General features: G+C 42.7%; 1 protein-coding gene across 2 annotated transcripts in view; it reads left to right on the top strand.

The window, feature by feature from the left end:
- The window catches only part of med1 (mediator complex subunit 1), a 57,364-nt gene extending 47,377 nt beyond the window's left edge, over positions 1 to 9,987 (top strand). For both annotated transcript variants that reach the window (XM_063038079.1, XM_063038080.1), the window contains one exon: positions 972 to 9,987. In XM_063038079.1, coding sequence (XP_062894149.1) covers positions 972 to 4,203 — 3,232 coding nt within the window. In that variant the 3' untranslated portion in view covers positions 4,204 to 9,987. The remainder of the gene's footprint in view (positions 1 to 971) is intronic.
- The last annotated feature ends 10,433 nt before the right edge of the window (positions 9,988 to 20,420 follow it).

Here is a 20,420-nt window from a genome sequence, read left to right as displayed (position 1 = left end):
GAAACATGTGGCAGAAGATCAGGAGTGGGGGGGTGGGATGGAATGAGGGGGGTGGTGTTATGAGTGAGGACATTCACCAAGTAATTCAAAACCCATTTTGAGGGAGCATTCTGGCATTAATTTCAATGTTGGAGCTAACGTTCTCTGGCTGTCTAATGGGAGGAGGTTTGCTGATTTAAGACAGACACAGACCTGAGAATCTCTAGCTTGATGGAGTTCAGAGGATGACTTAGGCACAGTATTCTGTTCCGAATCAACTATGCTAACTTGATCGCAACTAAGATAGCAGTGTAATACAGCTGCTACCAGACCACTGCAACTGCAGAGCATGAAAGCTCCAATCCGGATATCTAGATAGAGCCTTTTTTATACTTTAGAATAAGAATAAATTGGGCAGTGGAAATAAAAGAATTATTTGACATGTATTAGGATACCTTTCTTCACTGAAGGTTTTAATAGTTCTTAGTTACTTGGTATTGTACAGAATCAGAATCAGGTTTAATATTACTGGCCTGTCATGAAATTTGTTTTGTGACATAATTACGTGCAATGCATATAAATACTGTAAATTGCAATAAGAAATGTATATAAATATTAGGTAATGTAAAAATAGTGAGGTGGTGTTTGTAGGCTGGGTCACTCTCTGTTCAGAAATCTGGTGCAGAGGAAGAGGCTGTCTCTAAAGCTTCTATATCGTATAGCACGAAACATGCCCTTCTGCCCATGTTGTCCATGCTGATCAAGATGCCCAACTAAGCTAGTTCTATTTGGCCCACATCCTTTTAAACCCGTCCTATCTAATTGTCCTTTATGATGTTGTTAACGGAAGGGGGGTTTGCAGTTTTCTGTGTGCAGTCATAGAATTTTCTTGATAAAGAAGTTCTTTATTGAATTCCTCTTTGGTGCGGCCTGACAGTTTGATAAATTCCTGGTGGGTGTGAGTGATTCCTCTGGCCCCCTGTGTTTTTCAGGTGTATGTCCATCCCGGTGACAATGCGAGCCATCCGCCGCAAGGCTGAGACCATCCAAGCAGACACGCCAGCTTTGCCGCTCATTGCCGAGACGGTGGAGGATATGCTGAAGCGGAACCCGCCTCCCCCCAGCAGTCCGGGCTACAGCACACAGCTGGGTAACAACCCACCGAGCGGCACCACCACGCCAACCAGCACCTTTCCCGGGCCTATCTCCACCATCTTCAACTTACAGGGCATGAAGGAGAGGCACGAATCTGGACACGGGGACGACTCCTTTAAGGTCAACCAGAACCCGATCCTGACGAGTTTACTACAGATCACAGGGAGTGTAGGCTCTTCCATCGGTTCGAGCCCTACCCCGCCCGGCCACACGCCCCCACCAGTTTCTTCCCCTGCAAGTAATACCAAGAACCACCCCATGCTGATGAATCTGCTCAAGGACAACCCAAGCCAGGATTTCTCCACGCTGTACGGCAGCAGCCCCCTGGAGAGGCAGAACTCTTCCTCCAGCTCACCTAGAATTGATGTAGCTTCGGGCAGCACAAAGCAGAAGAAGAAGAGGACACGGTCGCAGACAGATAAACCCAAACAACCTCAGACTGAGGAGGACTTTCAGAGAGAGCTCATCTCCATGGACTTCGATGCCCCCAACAGTGTCTTTGATGTGAACCTGGCTGGAGATACTTTGGACACCCCACATATTACCCCTGCCCCCAGTCAGTGTAACACTCCTCCTACAACATACCCTCCAACTGTGGTGCATTCCCAGCAATCAGGCACACAGAGAATGGTACGCCTCTCCAGCACAGACAGTATTGGAGCTGATGTTACAGAGATTCTGTCAGACATAGCGGAGCAAACTACTAAGCTGGCTGCCTCTGTGGACGACTGTCAGTCTGTTGGGACCCCTGTCCGTGATTCTCTGAGCTCAACCCATTCTGCGGTCAATAGTACATTTGATGCAGATGTTTTCCAGGCTGGAAGCAATGAGAATGCGTACACTGACCCTGCAGATTTAATAGCAGACGCCACTGCCACTCCAAATAGTGACTCATCAAACCAGTTTTTTCCTGATGGAGTAGATTTTTTATTGGAAAATCAAGGTGGGAACAATTTTGTGAGCAGTTATTTTGACGAAAACAGCCAAAGTGGTGATATGGATGAGATGAAAAGTTTCCCCTCACAGGGGTCTGCCTCGATGAATGTGCAGGCGATGAGTAGTGACACAGGAGAACGTTCCAAAGGGAGCAGCCACACTGACATGGTGGATTTTAGTATGTTTACAAACAGCAATAAATCATTAGGATCATCGGAGGGGATAGAACACTCACACTCGGGGAATCAGAGCCCTTTACTGAGCACGGTGGAGGTTGCAAAAATGGACAAGTCTCAGAAACAGCGGTCCAGCAAGGAAGGAAATGGCGGAGGGAGCAGCAGTTTGTCTGGAATGGCCATTGACAGTAAACCCGGGAAGCGTACTCGGACTCCGTCAAGTGATGGGAAGAACAAAGAAAAGCCTCCAAAGCGCAAGAAAACAGACTCTGAAAGCAAGTCTCCATCTCACAGCGTGTCGGGTCGTCCCTTCACACCCCCTGCCAGCACCTCTGGCTCCAAGTCCCCTGGGAGCTCCGGGCGATCGCAGACTCCACCCAGTGTGGCCACGCCCCCCATCCCCAAAATTACAATTCAGATTCGCAAGGAGATTGTCGGCAAGTCATCTTCACACAGTCAGTTTGGGTCTGGCCCCTCATCCAGCAGTAAAAGTCACCACTCCCATTCCTCCAATTCCTCTTCAAGCAAATTGAAAAGCAGCAAGTCCGAGAGCTCTTGCAGCTCAAAAATGAGCAGCAGTAGCCTGTATCCAGGGCAAAGCAGTACCAGTTCTAGTCAGTCCAAGAGCTCCTCGCAGTCCATGGGAAAGCCCAGTTCTTCTCCAGTCACCAAGCATGGTTTGACCAGCAGTGGCAGCTTGTCCAGTAACAGCAGTAGCAAAATGAAACCGCAGGTCAAGTCATCCTCATCCCTGGCCAATCCATCTGGAGGGAAGCCCAACGTGTCTCCCTCACACTCAAGACCTTCGGGCAACTCAGAGAAACTCTCCTCTCCCTTGAAACCCATTCCGGGGACTCCGCCAACAAAGGCGAAGTCTCCAGTCAGCTCTGGCTCAGGGAGCTCTCACATGTCAGGGTCTGGTTCTAGCTCGAGCATGAAGCAGTCCTCTGGTATGGCATCGTCCAGTTCCCTGAGCCAGAAACCTCCAACCTCATCTTCCTCATCATCCTCATCCTCCTCCTCATCCTCATCTTCTGCTTCCTCGATGTCTTCATCTCAAAATGCTCACGGAAATTTAATCAAAGGAAAGTCTCCCAGTCGGACCAAGAAGCCGTCTCTGACAGCAGTGATTGATAAACTGAAACATGGTGTGGGTGGTGTTGGTGGTTCCAGTTCCGAAGATGGTACAGATGGTCAAATGGCAGCATCAGCGATGTCGTCCACTCATAACATCCCATCCAAACACAACATGTCACCAGTGGATTACCAGGGAAAACGTGAGAAAAGTGACAAAGAAAGCAAATCCAAGGTCTCTGTCTCAGGGGGTTCTGGTGATAGTGGGAAGAAATCCTCAGACTCTAAGAATGGCGGAGGAACAGGTGTGGCAAAAATCATCATTAGTAAACATGATGGTGGTTCACCAAGCATCAAGGCCAAGGTGACCTTGCAGAAACCGAATGACGGCAGTGGTGACAGCTTGAGGCCACAGATAACTGGAGCAAAGAACTATGGCTCACCCTTGTTCAGTGGTTCAACACCAAAACACGAACGCTGTTCCCCGAGTTACAGCAAGTCCCCTGCCTACACCCCTCAAGGTGGCGATAGTGGCAGTGAGTCGGGGTCGTCCTTTGCAGAGAAGTCCCACCAGAACAGTCCCAGCTCGGATGATGATGTCCGGCCGCTCCCCGAATATAGTTTGGAGAAGCATAAAAAGCACAAAAAGGAGAAGAAGAAAGGGAAGGACAAGGATCGGGACCGGGACCGAGACAGAGAGAAGAAAAAATCTCACTCTAGCATTAAGCCAGAAAGTTGGTCAAAGTCTCCTATATCAACTGACCAATCCTTGTCCATGGCAGGGAGCACATCCATGAACTCCGAAAGGTCATCCCGCCCCAGTCCAGCATTTTTGATTGGTGATGATGATGACCTAATGAATGTGGCCCTGATTGGTAACTGAAATGAAACACATTGTTGATAAACCAAAATAGTCAATCAACAGTACTATGATTGTATTTTGCTTCCAACTACGAGGTTCTTGGCTTTGTCCCATTTGGTAGGTGCCTCGGTCACACAAAAATAATGTTCTAAGTTAACCATTATTTTTAATGTCAGCATCCAGTTATCAACGGTGTATATGAAATTTTCTGTACAATTTTGAGTTGGTAGTCTATGACAAGATTTACATGAACATCCTCTTGTCTTCCTTTACAGAAAAAGGTTGGATCAAATCTAAGTTAAAAGGGGGTCCTTTGCGCAAGGTTTTCTTTGAATTTCTTAGCAGAGCCTAGAATCTCCCAAACCTGGCTCTATCATGACTGTGTTTGCTTGCCACATTTACAGGTCATTTTATTAACCTAAAGCTATTTTAAAATCAAAAGAGGTTGTTCCTTTGTGTGTTAAAGCCTTCTGTATTTTTCTTAAAGTCAAAATGGCCTGTGTGCTTAATTTTCTGGGACTCCCCATAAAGATAGATTTTATTTAACTATTTGCTAGGCCCAGATTCTTTTACATAAAACCTAATGTGCTTTTAGATGCTATTTTTAACTATTTATTAATCTCTTAATTTCAGAATTCAATTCATTTTAACAGCTTCTAAAGCTTTGTTAATCCATTTTGAAAACAAAATTTGTACATTGCTTTAAATGTCCCAGTTGTACTACAGTGCTGTTTTCTTTGATTATTTTTGTGAAAAGTAAGAATGCATTTGTATAATTAATTGTATTGACCTTTTAAAGTTGATAGTTCTGCTTGTTTGGAGAATGTCTCTATCACTTTTCTATAGCCTCTGCCTCAACTGTAAGTTTGAGAATGTGATGTGCAATTCCACTACCCCTCAGTGTTATGCTATGAGATGGATGGTGGAGTTTGCATTTAAACCATATGTTTAACTTAAAGGTAATGTTGCTCTACAAATGTCCAAATTGTTCTCTTTGATGCTTATTTTATTTTCCATAATTTTGTGTCCTCAGTGTGACCATTGAATCCACAAATGTGAAGGTTTTCCCATTTTGCATTAATAACTGCTGAATTATGCTTAATAGGCTTAATAGAGACCTAGTAGACACCTAAAGAACCCTGATCTTTAAGACTTTTTTAACCTTCCAAGAGTTAAAGGAACTTGATACCCAAGTTGAAAAGTTTATCACTGGGAAGCGAGATTATATTCTGTTTTAGGTGAGGGTTCTCACCCACTGGGAGAGTCAGATGGCCAGTGCACTAATGTGTTGATTGGCAATATCAGTTCAAGACCATATATTCAAGCCATGGATCCACATTGCTGAGTGGTTCATAATTAGTCATAGTAAGTACATGAGCTGTTACTGTATCCAGTAGTAATTAAGAACCACTGAGCAAAAATTTTGTGAAACTCTACTTGGCAAATGCATTTATTGATTTCCTCGCCCAGACTTGATCATGATACAAGATTCATATGAAAAGACCCCCCTCCCCCCCCCAATTATCTGAATCATTGTATAGATCAGAACCATTTTATAATTATGGTATATCACATTTTAATGCTCATATTTCCAATGTTTTTACTTTGCTAGAGTAGCCTACTTGGTGCCTTGAAGTCATTCTCCCATTTAGACTATAAGATATAGAGCAGAATTAGGCCATTTGGCCCATTGAGTGTGCTCCGCCATTTCATCATGGCTGATCCATTTCCCTCTCAGCCCCAGTCTCCTGCCTTCTCCCTGTATCCCTTCATTCCCTGACTAATCAAGAACCTATCAACCTCCACCTTAAATGCACCCAGTGACTTGGCCTCCACAGCCACCTGTGGCAATGAATTCCACAGATTTACCACCCACTGGCTAAAGAAAGTCCTCTTCATCTCCATTCTAAATGGACATTCCTCAATTGAGGTTGCATTCTCCCGTCCTAGACTCCCCCACCATTAAAAACATGCACTCCATTTAGGCCTTCCAACATTCAATAGGTTTCAATGTGATTTCCCCCCTCATTCTTCTGAATTGCAGCGAGTAAAGATCCAGAGCCTTATTTTGCTAAGCAGCCTCATGTGTGGCACCCTGTCAAAAGACTTCTGAAAATCCAATTACACAGCATCCACTGATTCTCCTTTGTCTATTCTGCTTGTTATTTCTTCAAAGAATTTTAACAGATTTGTCCAGCAAGGTTTGCCCTTAAGGAAACCGTGCTGACTTTGGCCTATTTATCATGTTCCTCCGAATGTCCCAAAACCACATCCTTAACAATTGACCCCTACATCTACCAACCACTGAGGTCAGGCTAACTGGCCTGTAAATTTTCTTTCTTCTGCCTCCCTCCTTTCTTGAAGAGTGGAGTGAGATTGTATTTCTGAAAGTCAAAATGGCCTGTGTGCTTAATTTTCTGGAACTCCTCATAAAGATAGATTTTATTTAACTATTTGATTTATCTAACTCTTCGCTTCAAAAAATCCGTCATACATTGAAGACCAGTTATATAAATTCTATCACAATGGAAATTAGTGTTGGGGTATTTAACTTAAAGTCAGCCAACAGTTTTCATCTGGGCACGAAGTGCAAGTTATCTCCATTATTTTAAGGTAGCTTGTTGTGGTACTAATGTCAAGTGAACTCTGAGTGTTTCTTTGCTTCCCTTTTTGACCTTGGTGTGACTAAAGCTCAAATGTACACTTATTATACAGAGCCATACAAGGGGCAGCTAATTGGCCCACATAGGTCAAAAGCTGTTGAGCCTAATAACACCCTCCAGCTCTCAATCCATAGGCTTCGATAATTGTGCATTGTGCACACTCAGCTGCTTTTTAAATGTGTTGAGTGTTTCTGCTTTCAGGCAGAGCTCCATGCCTCCCCCATTCTCGGGGTTTTTTTTCCACCAGCAACACTATAAAATTTTTATGTCATTTACTTTAACCCCATGCCCCCTTGTCTTGCCCTCACATTTCTGTTTTCCCTACCACAGCCTGTAATATCTTATTTTTATTTTATATTAACAATACAGTGCATAGTAGGCCCTTCAAGCCACCCCAGCCCAGCAAGCCCCAACTAACCCTAACCTAATTACAGGATCACTTACAGTGACCAATTCACCTAGCCAGTAGCTCTTTGGACTGTGGGAGGAAGCCAAAGCACCTGGAGAAAGGCCACATGTTCCACAGCGAGGACGTACATACACCTTACAGGACGCTGTCGGAATTGAACTCAAGAACGCCCGGAGCCGTAATAGTGCCACGCTAACTGCTCCACTGCCATGGTATCCGAAACTACCTTGACCATCAGCTTGCTTAGCAGAGACAAAGAATCCACCCCATATTTCCCCCAGCTGTAGATTTTGAGACAAGAAGTACCTTGGAAAACACTTCCTTTGAGTGTGAGAATTAGAATATACCTGTCTAAATAAGGTGTGGATCTTTTGTTATGAAGAAATAATAGTAGTGGGAATTCAACTGGCTGTCATTGGGAAGTTTTTTTAATTCAAGGTGACCAACCTTACTAAAACAGGCAGGGGTACAATGGCTCATTGTTAAATCAGTCAAATTTGAAGGAACCATATTGGCAGTATTAAGAAACCAAAAATTAATGGTAACTGAGGTGTGTTTCAAACATTTGAATTAGGTACTGTTATTAATTACAGCTTATATGAAATCATAAACTTTTAAAATATGAAAGTTTCCATGGGTATTGTTTTTGTCATTCTATAAGTCAAAACAGTTTTCCCATTGATTTGTGTAAAAGTCTCAGTCTTGGAAATGGTGCAATACACAATGTTGGAGAAACTGAGTGAGTCAAGCAACATCTATGGAGGAAAATGGGCAATTGCTGTTTTGAATCCAGACTTTTTAATCAGTACTAAAAAAAAAATTGATTGTCCATTCCCTACCATAGATGCTGTTTGGCTTGCTCAGTTCTTCCAGCGTTTTGTGTATTGCTTCAGATTTCTGGCATTTGCAGTCTTTATTGTGTCTCTGTCTTAGAAGTGATGTCCATTTGAAATCATGATGTACTTCAGAATTAAATTGTGAAATGATTAGTTCCTGTTGAGGAGCTCTGAAATGCAGCTGAGTGGAAACGCCATGAAGATGCTGCAGATTTCTCAACTGTTATGTTTTTATGATAAATTGTAAAAGCAGAACTTTACAGGAACTCTACAGTGGCCTATTATGTGTACCCTGGTGATTTTCTTTGCCACCTGCAATCTGTTCTCTTCCTCTCTTCCAGCACCCATCAGAAACTAACAGAATTCCTTTTTAGATTTGTATATTTTTAAAGGTCTCTATTTCAATCTTTAAAATCCTGCAAAACTTATTTAACAAGAACAATTACATGAATCCTTTTTGTTATTTCAAACTGATACAACTGGCTTAATAAAAATGGAACATGGTCGAAATCCACAAATGGTCGGTAGTTGAGAGGATAGTGATTTGGAGTTGAACAAATTCCTTGAAGTAACTGCACCAGAAACTTTTAAAGTAACACACAAAATGCTGGAGGAACTTAGGTCTGGCAGCATCTATAGAAAGGAATTAATAGTCAACCAACTTTTAAACCATCAGTTTCTTTTAACTGCTTCCTGGGTGATTGGCAGTGTGTTCTTTTCTGCAGTTTATAGGTATAAAAATTAAGATTTGCTTAAAATTACAATCATTTCTTTTTATTTATGAATATCAAGTATTGAAACCAGCCTACCATTCAAGGGGTAGGAGAAGATCATGAAGTGTTGAAGAAAATAGTAATTTTATTGTGTATTAAATATTCTGTTAATGTCTCAAATATTAATTACGTCTCTTCAGATAAAACGGTCCCCATTTCAGGTAAAATTTTTAAAAAATCAAAAATATATTTGTGGTTGAAAGATTAACTTAACTGGATATATTGATGTATATATGTCCCTAGTGGTAGTCTGTGTGCCTGCCAAATTGGCACAAGATAATGCTGCCAAGAATCTAGAGGATTAAGGTTATATCTTGCATAAAGCTGAACATCATAAATTAGAATCACAGGCTTTTTTTCTAACCTGTGCTAAGTTTAAATGGTCTGACCATGTCCATTAGGCTAGAGGGAGAGGCCTTCGGGTGCAGTTTATCATCACTGTACAGTGTTCCTGGCCTAAACCCAGTTGAGAAGGGATATTATTGGTATTTGGGCAGATGGCCAAGCACAAGCTGTTGTGGTACTCATCATGTTCAGAGACCCAAATGTGGTCTGGGCCCAAATGAAAGATGCCTACTTCAAGGGCATTTTAGAAGTCATCCCAATAATCATTGGTAACTCCAGAGAAAACTAGGGTCAGAAATTAACTTTGGAACTTCATTCTAAAATTTCTGTTCCACTCTCCTGATCAGGGAACCATTTTGAAATGTCCAGAGGATGTTTGAGATGATTGGTTGCCTGTGTATATAAACAAAAGTCAAAATATTTGATTTTGTTTCAAATTATTTCCACGAACATTGTTTTTTTCAATAAACTATTTTTATACGTATTTTGGCATAAAACCTTGACATTTCTCTATACAGTGATCTTGCAGTGTGTGGGCTAAGGACCCAGTGTTTTCCAAAGCAGATGTAACTAAAAGAAAATGGTTGACTGTCTTGTGCTTTGTGAAGTGATCTTTGCTTTAATATACTCTCTAGCATGTAAATGAGTTGTGAATTTCCTCTTATTACCCAGGTTTGATTTGTGCCATACTTTTTTGCAAAATGTAAATTCCCATCATTTTCACAATAGAGAATGTTACTTTGTAATGTTATTATCCACACTTGCAAATAAACAATTCAGCAGGACTATGTCTCTGTGTGTTTGAATTTCCCATTTGCAGTGATCTCTGGATTCTCTGATGGGGTGTAATTTTGGTTTATAACTAGTTTCAGCTACATAGATTTAATATAATTTGTGGATAAACTGGATAGAGAAGGGCTGTATTTACCTAGTTTCCTAATAATACACCTCCAGCCTCATGAGTATTCAAAACCATCAGAATTAGGATTATCATCACTAACATGTACATGAAATTTGGTTTGCTGCAGCAGTACAGTGGACTGCATAAAATGTACTGTAAATTATTAAGATGGAGAAATATATTTTAAAGTTGAATTTGAATTGACAATTACATCATATACACGAGGAGTAAAAATCTTTACGTTACGTCTCGACTAAATGAGCAGGGGAAATTTATAGTAATTTATAACAAATAGTATGTACAAAAAGAGTAAAGTAGTGTTCATAGGTCTATTGTCTGTTCAGAAATCTGATGGTAGTAATGAGAAGAGGGTATGTCCTGGGTGGTGGGGATCCTTACTGATGGAGCTGGCCGAGTTTACAACTCTGCAGCTTTTTCAGATCCTACACAGTGGCACCTCCAAGCCAGACTCTGTTTGAAGCAGCTGGAATGCTTTCCATAGATGAATAGTTAGCCACTACTGATACTTAATTGCAAAAAATGTCATTACACTTGGTGTAAACTAATCTGAATCTGATATGGTGGACTTGATGTAATGTCTCTGCTTGCCTTTCTCATGTTAAGAAACAATGGCAATCCATTTTCTTTCGAAACACTACCTTGACCTTGATTTTTATTTAAAGGGTAGAGTTTATTGTCTTATACACAGGTACGTATACGCACAGGTACAATGAAAAACTTGCATCAGCATTGCAATCACGTAGCATCAGATGCACAACATTCACAATAACAAACTTGCTAGTCTGAGCTTTTTGTCTGGTGGTCCTAGAGTCTTTAATCAAAGACTTGGGGATGTGGTGAGGTTGACTTCCAATGATGTACTGGGTGAGATCTCTCTTGGAGGTTGCTGAAACGGATGATTTATGTTCCCCGTTGGCTGAAACTCTGCATCCTGAAGCCAATTCAGAGTTTGTCCTTCAGTTTCAGAATATTAAGATGGAAACCTTGCCAATGTACATAGTTGGTCACTGATTTATGAACTTGTGTCCATCCTCCTGCCCCATTCCTTTCTTTGACTCTCAAATCATAAATCAGTGATAATTGTTAGCAATTAGCGTAACGCTCAACAGTGCCAATGATCCAGTTTCAATTCCTACAGTTACCTGTAAGGAGTTTGTACATTCTCCCGATGACTCTGTGGGTTTCCTCTGCATGCTCCAAAGACATGCGTGTTAATAAGTTCTCTGCATGCTGTTGATACCAGAAGCATGTCAACACTTACAGGTTGACCCCAGCATTTCCTCGGACCATGTTGGTTGTTGACACAATGCATTTCACTATGTTTTGATGTGCATGTGATAAATAAAGCTAACCTTAAATCAGTAAAATACTACTTGATTCTTGTGGAATTGTGCCCCATTTTAAATCCAGTTTACACAGGAAGATGACCATTTGGGTTTTCTCTTACAACCCAAATGTGTGCAGGTTGGTAGGTTAACTGGCCACTAAATTGTTCCAAGTGGTTGGTGAGTGGTCGGATTGGGAGTTGGTGGGGGAAATGGGGAGAATAAAATGAGATTACCATAGGATCAGAATAAATGGGTGGTTGATGGTTGGCCTGAATTCAGTGGGGGTGTTTTTGTGCTCTAGGGTTCCTCATATTGAGCATGATAGGTATATGGAATGGACTGCCAGAGGAAGTTATCGAGGTGGTGGGTGCAATTGCAGTGTTTCAAGTTCAAGTTTACTGTCATCTCTGCAAATATAAAATCAAACGAAACAATGTTCCTCCAGACCCCTATGCAGCCACAAAACGTGTGCCTATTCTTTTGCACAGTACTGTAGTAATTTTGTATTGCTACCGCAAAAAAGAAAACAGATTTCACAACGTATGTGAATGATGATAAACCAGATTCTGATACGAGTCTCTATTGTGGACTGAGAGTGGGAAGGGGGCAGGGAGAGGGGAATTATGTTTGGGAAGAGGGGAGGAAGCATTCTGTAATGATTAATAGACCAATTGTTTGGAATCAAATTGCTTTGCTTGGTGTCTGAGGGTTAAATGTCTGCACCCATGGGCCCCCCACCCTTGGCACTCCTCTGCCACCTGTCCCATACCCCTCCCGTGGTGCACCACCTTCACTATTCCCAACATCCTTTGCTCCCGCCAGATTTACAAACACTCTGCAATCCACGTTGACAAATACAGTACTGTGCAAAAGTCACAGACACCATAGCTATACACAGTGCTTATAAGAAGTATTCACCCTGTTGGAAATTTTCATGTTTTATTGTTTTACAACATTGAATCAGTTGATTAAACCAGTTATGATTTGGTGTGTCATATTAAAGGGGAGAGGTGAATACTTATGCAATCAACTATTTTGTATTTTATATTTATAATTCATTTAGATCACTTTGTAGGGACCTGTTTTCACTTTGACACAAGACACTTTCTGTTGATCAGTGCCAAACTTCCAGGTGTGGTGGGGGGGGGGGGGGAATACTTTTTATAAGCCTTGTATATGTGTCCAAGAATTTTGCATAGTACTGTATAGTGCACACAGCACATAAAACAAGATATACCAAGCATTTATAAAATAATTCAAAATGCATACAGTACATAGTACAGGTTAACAGTAAACAGCTAACTGTACTAGTGATGAGACCTCTGATAGCAGAGTATTCAAATTGGTCTCACAGCCTGAGGGAAGAAGCCACTAACCAGTCTAGCAGTCCTAGTCCTGATGCTCCTGTCTTTCCTGACAGTAGTGGGTCAGAGAGATGGGTGGTAGGTGTCCTCAACAATGCTTCATCACAACGCTCTTGGTAAATATAAATATAGGGGAGGGAGACCCAGCGATCCTCTTGTCAGTTGTTTGCTATCCTCTGTCGGGTCTTCAGGTCCAATTCCTTGCAGCACAATGATGCAGCCAGTCAGGATGGTGCTCCTGTAGAAAGTTGTTACAATAAGGGTGAGGAGCCTCAAACTCCTCAAGGTGTAGACACTGCAGTGCTGCCTTGACTAATGAGGTGGTGTTGTGGGTCCAGGTTAGATCGTCTGTTACTTGCAGAGCAAGGAACTGTGTGCTCTTCACTCTCTCCACAGCAGAGCCATTGATGTGCAATGGGAAAGTCCGGTGTCATTTCTTTTGTCTTGTCCATGTTGAGAGTCGGGTGTTTGTTCTCGTACCATTTGTCAAGCCACTCTACCTCAATTCCTCCTTGTTGCTGACGAGGCCAACCACTGTAGTATCATCAGCGAACTTGATGTAGTTTGAGCTGGATCTGGCAGTGCATTCGTGAGTCAGCAGCGGGCTGAGCACACAGCCCTGGGGAGCCCCAGTAATCCACACGATGTTGCTGCCAACTCAGACTGACTGGAGGCTTTCCATCAAGGAGTCAAAGATCCAGTTACAGAGAGGGGTGTTGAATCCCAATGAGGGCAGTTTACCCACCAGCACCTGAGGGATGATCATGTTAAACACCAAGCTGAAGTCGATGAACAACATCCTGGCATATGAGACACTGTTTTCCAGATATGACAGGACAGACAGAAGAGCTAATGCAATGGCATCATCAGTGGAACAGTTTGAGGGTCCAATTTAGCTGGAAGGTGGGATTTTATACTGTCCATTACCGGCTGTTCAAAGCACTTCATGATCTTTGAAAACACAAACAAGACCAAATCTGAAGATCCTGGAAATCCAAGCAACGCACACAAAATGCTGGAGGAATTCAGCAGGCCAGACAGCGTCTATGGAAAAGAGTAAGCAGTCAACAGTTCAGGCCGAGACCCTTCGGCAGGACCGATGATTGTTGAAAAGACATTTAGGGACATGGGACTAGCTCTGATGGCCGTCTTGGTCAGCTTTGATAAGTTGGGCCAAAAGACATGTCTCCATCTTCTATGACTAAGAAGCTCCTCTTGTGTGTATGTTCAAAGGTATTTAATGTCAGAGAAATGTATACAATATACATTCTGAAATGTTTTTTCTTCGCAAACATCCACGAAAACAGAGAATTGCCCCAAAGAATGAATGACAGTTAAACGTGAGAACCCCAAAGTCCCTCCCAGCTCCCTCCCGCACGTAAGCGACAGCGAGCAATAATTCCCCCTCCCCCCCAGCAAAAAAAAGGGCACCTGCTACCGAGCACAAGCGTGAGCTAGGCGATAGCAAAGACAGACTTGCAGTGACCCCAAAGACTATCGCATTTCACCGGAATTCAACAACCCACAGGTTCTCTCTCTCCCTGGCAAGGGAGAGGGAGGTGTCCCTCATTTTCACAGCGAGCGGGAGACATAACAAACAACTCTCTGGTTTACAATGTTAAAAAGTCTGTTTTGTCGCTTCTTACGAGCTTTGTGCCTGAAGATCGCAAAGATCTCGGGTATTTGGGCCCACAGCGAAAGATTTTCCAGCCTCCCCGACGACACTTGAGTCTCCTGCTGTGACACCAACCCACCACCTGTCTCCAGAGCCCTGAGATCTTAGGCTTCCAAATATGAGCCGGACTCTCAGGCCGAACCCTTGGCGTACCGAACAACAACGGCCAATCCTTAAACCCCAAGAACGGGTCCCATTCCTGCAAAGAACCAAAGTCTGCGTGTAACTCCAGGTCAGGGTCTTCAAAAGAACCCTGAAAGGGAAAAATAAGAATATTAAAGATGGAAACAGATTTTGTCCATGTCAAACAGATTTTGAAATTATAACATGAAAGAACTGTAAATGTTCTGAATTTTTTGGTTACTAATTCAAAATATTCTCTAGTGCTAATTCCTATTCAAATCTACCTTTTAACATAGGAATTGCTAGAAAATAAAACTACCCAATGACTGGCCTTTTAATATATCTCCTGGTAATAATTGGTCAATTTCTGATTTGAGATAGTGACACTATGTATGTCACACATTATACTTTGGATATTTTGTAGAGTTCAAGGCTTGAATACTCTGTTGGTATTATAGTTCATTCATTACAATGTACCAAACGAGGCCTTATCTGCCTGTTCCAATACCTGGAAACAAAATGTTTATTCACAGAAAACTGACGGGTATTGGTGCCTTGGCTAACATTTACAGTACTTTGCAAAGAGAAACATCAAATCAGTTGCGTGTTCAAGACAAAACAATAGAAATGCACGTACATTCCTCATTAAACAGGTCACCCTGTAAACAGTGAGGACAGTCAACACAAAGAACATTACTATGGTATTTTTCTCATGCTTCTGATGAGCCGTTGAGGAAAAAATAGGCCTGAAAGTATTTCTGGAACTGCAATGCACTGTAAGCAAATGGTAAGTGATTTGTCTAATAGCACATTGAGAAATGTGGTCAATCCAATACAAGTGGATAAGACTAATTAATGTGTATCTTGAGTCCAATACCCTTTTATTAACCAGAATACATCCTTGTAGCTATTAGAATAAAGATAGTTCACAAGAATAGAAGTAACTAATAAATATTTGCTGTGTCTGAAGGTTAGTGTTTAATGCCAGTTTTGGTCGGATCTGACGATCTAATTGAACCAATTCAATAATTGCATTTATGCAAGTACTGTCCATAACCCAAGCGAAGTCTACAATAGTGACAGCCCTTGACCTGGAGCATAAAACAGTACAGCACAGGCCCTTCAGCCCACCATGTCTGCGCCTGCCATTATGCCAGTCGAACTAATTCTAACTGCCTTCACATGGTCTGTTTCCCAATATTCTCTGCTTGTTCATCTTTGTTAAAATGCTGCTTAAATGTTGGTTAAGTGATAGTTCAACACTTAACCTCGAAGTACATTCCAGGTACTAAACACCATAACAAAACTTTGCCTGGAAAATCTCCTTGAAATATATGCCCTCTAGTATTTGATACTTCCACCCTGAGAAAATAGCAGTAACCATTTGGGATGGCATAGTATCGTAATGCTATTGTAGCACTGGCAACTGGGTTCAATTCCTGCTGCTGTCTGTAAGAAGTCTGTATGTTCTCCCTGTGGCGGCCTGGATTTCCTCCCACATTCCAAAGACATGCGGGTAAGTTGGTGACTTGGATGTAATTGAATGCTGTGGGTTCATTGGGACGGAAGGGCCTGTTACTGTGCTGTATCTCCCTTTTATTTATTTATTTATTTAAAATAAATGAAATAAGAATCTCCCCTATCTGTACCTCACATAATTATATATACCTTTACCTCCGCCTCAAACACTTCCAGCAAAAACAACCCAATTTTGTTCATTGAATGTATTCCAACCCAGGCAACATCCTGGTAAACATCTACTGAGCCCCCTCCAAGGTCTCCACATCCACCCTATAGCTCAGTACAAATATGGCCAAACCAAATCTCCAACAGATTCAGCATCACCTCCAAAGTTTTATGTTTGGTGCTGTAACTGATGAAGACAAGTATACTGTATGGCGCCTTTACCGCCGATGCATGCGTTGCTACTTTCAGGGAACTTGTACATCAGTTTGAACCACGTACATCATATTGATGCATAGAAGGAGTGGATAGCCAGAGACTTTTTCCCCCAGGGCAAAAATGGCTAAATCCAGGGGGCAGAATTTTTGCCATTGGAGGAAAGTACAGGGTCAGAGGTAAGATTTTTCTTTTGCACAGAGTGGGTGAGTGGAACACCCTGCCTGGGGTGGTGATAAGAGGCAGATAAATTAGGGGCATTTAAGAAACTCTTAGAAAGGCACATGGATGTTAGGAATTTGGCGGGCTATATAGGAGGGAAGGATTGATCGTAGAGTAGTTTGAAAGGTCAGCATAACAGCGTGGGCTGAAGGACCTATACTGTTCTATGATCAATGTTCCTAAGGATGGTCATTAACTCTTGGCTTACTCTAGATCTTGGGATATTAATAAAGTAATTTTTTTTCTCCTGGAGGCGAACATGTTTAAGATTGAATTTAGCTGTTTATGAAAAATGACATTGTAAATGAGGCCTATCTTTTCCCCCTATTGTGAAAATTGAAAGCAGGGAAAGAATTGCTTTGCTGGTCAGGGCATTGGGTATAATCATGAAGAGATTGTGCCGCAGCTGTTCAAAACTTTGGTTAAGCCGCACATTGGAGTATTATGGGCAATTCTGATTTCAGGAAGGATGTAAAGGCAGCAGAAGTGCCAGGATTAGAGGCCATAAAATACAAGAAGTGCTTGGACAAACTTGGGTTTCCTTTCCCTGAAGCGTCAGAGGCTGAGGGTAGATAAGGTCATCTGTTCATTATGTGACATGTCATATGACGTAGGCGATCATGGTCTTTCCATGACCATGATTGTCCTTGGCAATTTTTTTTTTCTACGGAAGTGGTTCACCATTACCTTCTTCTGGGCGGTGTCTTTACAAGACGGGTGACCCTGCCATTATGAATATTCTTCAGAGATTATCAGCCTGGCATCAATGGTTGCATAACCAGGATTTGTGATATGCACAAGCTGTATTCATACGACCATCCGTCCCCTGCTCCCGTGGCTTCATGTGACCCTGATCGGGGGCGGGGGGGGCGCTAAGCAGGTGCTACACCTTGCCCAAGGGTGACCTGCAGGCTAGCGGAGGGAAGGAGCACCTTACACCTCCTTTAGTAGAGACGTATCTCCACCCCACTACCCAAGATCACATAGCAGTTTATAAAACTGCAAGACATGGATAAGGTAGACAATCTTATTGCTCTCCTCGGGGTAGGACTATCCACTACTAGAGGACAAGCATTTAAGGTCAGAGGGGTAAAGTTTAAGGGAGTCACCACTTGATATGAAGGCTCCCATGCACAGTATCAAAAGAAAAGCTCCACTCGGGTTGTAGACTCAGCCATCTTCATTACGGCAATAGACTCCCAACCATCAAGGATATCTTCAAAATGCAGAGCCGCAGGAAGCAAACTCAATGTTTTAGGAACAGATTCCTGAATGGTCCATAAATATTACCTCATTGTTCTGCTCTCTTTTTGCACTAATACATATAATTCTCAACAAAAAATAGGGTAATATTTCTATTTTAGATATTAATGATAATTGAAGGAAATGGACAGCTTTGAGTGTGATTTCTCTTCTTAGGAGAGAAAATGAATTGGGAGAATTTCTCTTCCATGTTTGAAGCACCGGTCATAACTAATGTTGGATGTTAGCAGCAGGACAGGCAACATGTGTGGAAGGGGAAGGAAAGTTCACTTGGCCTTTCTAGTTTGCTCTTTTAAGTGTCCTGCTCTTATTCCAGCCATGTGGAATGTGCGTGAGCATTAGCAATGAACAGGGGACCCCTGCGTCACCAGGATTGTATTCCTAGAAAATGGTCTGTATTCCGATTTTCTCTAACTTGCAGATGACCTGGCTTCATAGGTTGGCAAAAATAAATTGTTTTATTTTTAATCCCATGTCTATTCTATGAGAATGAATTCTATTCTGTATCTTAAACGGGTGATTTGAAAATTCCGTAAGGGCAAATTTCTCTTATTTAAATGGCTGTAACAGGGGTTACCTGTATGTTTATTTTTTGTTTGTAATCCGTAGATATCACCCTATATGTGCAATTATTTGGCATGTATCAATTTGCAAGCAATAAGCTAGAAACAAAGAGGATGTGGCTTTCTGCAATAAACTGGCAGTACCAGTTGTTCAAAGGCTACTTACGGTCAGTAGTCAGGGTGATTGCGCTCCCGGTTACAGCATTGGAAAGCACTGGTAGAAGCTTCTAGGATTCTACTTTCTGAGAAGGCAGAAGAGAACTGATCTTTGCACATCAATACTCATGCAGTTCTACAGGTGTGCAGTAGAGAGCATCCCAATATGCTGCATCACTGCATAGTACGGAAACTGCACTGCAGCGGGCAGGAAAGCCCTACGACAGCTAGCTAAAATGCCCAATGCATGACTGGCACCAGCCTACCGCCATTAAAGACATGCATACAAAAAAAAAGAGCTGGGAAAAGGCCCGCTATATCATGAAGGACTGCTCATCCCACTCCCATCAGGGAAGAGGTTACGTAGCATCCACACCAGGACCGTTATGTTCAAAAACAATTACTTCCCCCAAGCCAACAGGCACTGAGAGCGGTAAGCATAAAGGAGGGGGGCTGGCGGTTCTGGTAAACAACAGATGGTGCAGTTCTGGGCATATTACGATCAAGGAACGTGTTTGTAGCCCAGATATTGAACTTTTTGCTGTTGGACTCCGGCCATATTATTTGCCAAGGGAAATCTCGCATGCAATTGTGGTTGTTGTGTACATCCCTCCCTCTGCCAGCCCGACGTCGGCGTGTAACATCATTTACACCGTCATAGCCAGATTACAAACCCAGCACCCGAGTGCCCTCATTACCATCTCGAGTGACTTCAACCAGGTTACCATGGTTAGAACACTGCCCAACTTCACGCAGTATGTGAGCTGTACGACCAGAGGGGAGAGGACTCTGGATTTGATGTACGCTAACGTTAAGGATGCGTACAGCTCCTCTCCTCTCCCCCCCACTGGGAAGGTCAGATCACAATCTGGTGCATCTAAAACCCTGCTACGTGCCTCTGGTGAAAAGTAAACCTGCAACCTCGAGGACAGTGAGAAAATGGTCGGAGAAGGCTTATGAGGCACTCCAGGGTTGTTTTGAGGTGACAGACTGGCAGGCACTCTGTGAGCCACATGGAGAGGATATTGATAGGCTCACAGAGTGCATCACTAATTACATCAACTTCTGTGTGGACTGCAATGTTCCAACAAGAACTGTCCTTTGTTATTCAAATAACAAGCCATGGGTGACAAAGGACATTAAGGACACCCTGAATGCCAAAAAGAGGGCATTTAGAGATGGAAATAGGGAGGAGCTGAGGGCAATACAGAGGGATCTGAAAGCCAGGATCAGGGAGGCTAAAGACAGGTACAGGAGGAAGATTGAGTGGAAACTCCAGCAGATCAACATGAGAGAGGTCTGGAGTGGGATGAGGACCATCACTGGGTTCCGGCAAACTTGCAACAGAGGAGCTGAAGGCAGTGTGGACAGGGCCAACGAACTTAACCTGTTCTTTAGCAGATTTGACATTGTGGCCCCTGCCCATCCCCCACATGAGTCATTTGTTGTCGGTCCCCAACCAACACATATTCCACTCTCCCCTCCTACCCCTCCTCACAGTCCCCCACCCTGCTCTCATGACTATACCCCTTCCCCACACGAAACCACCATGGTAGGCTTCACAGCAGAACAGGTGAGAAGACAGCTGAAACGTCTCAACTCGAGCAAGGCTGCAGGACCGGATGGTGTCAGTACCAGGGTGCTCAAAGCCTGTGCCCCTCAGCTATGTGGAGTACTTCGCCATGTCTTCAACCTGA

Source organism: Mobula hypostoma, chromosome X1, assembly GCF_963921235.1.
Source record: "Mobula hypostoma chromosome X1, sMobHyp1.1, whole genome shotgun sequence".
Lineage (NCBI taxonomy): Eukaryota > Metazoa > Chordata > Chondrichthyes > Myliobatiformes > Myliobatidae > Mobula > Mobula hypostoma.
Note: the sequence above shows the minus strand (reverse complement) of the source record. Positions and strands in the feature narration are given on the sequence as shown.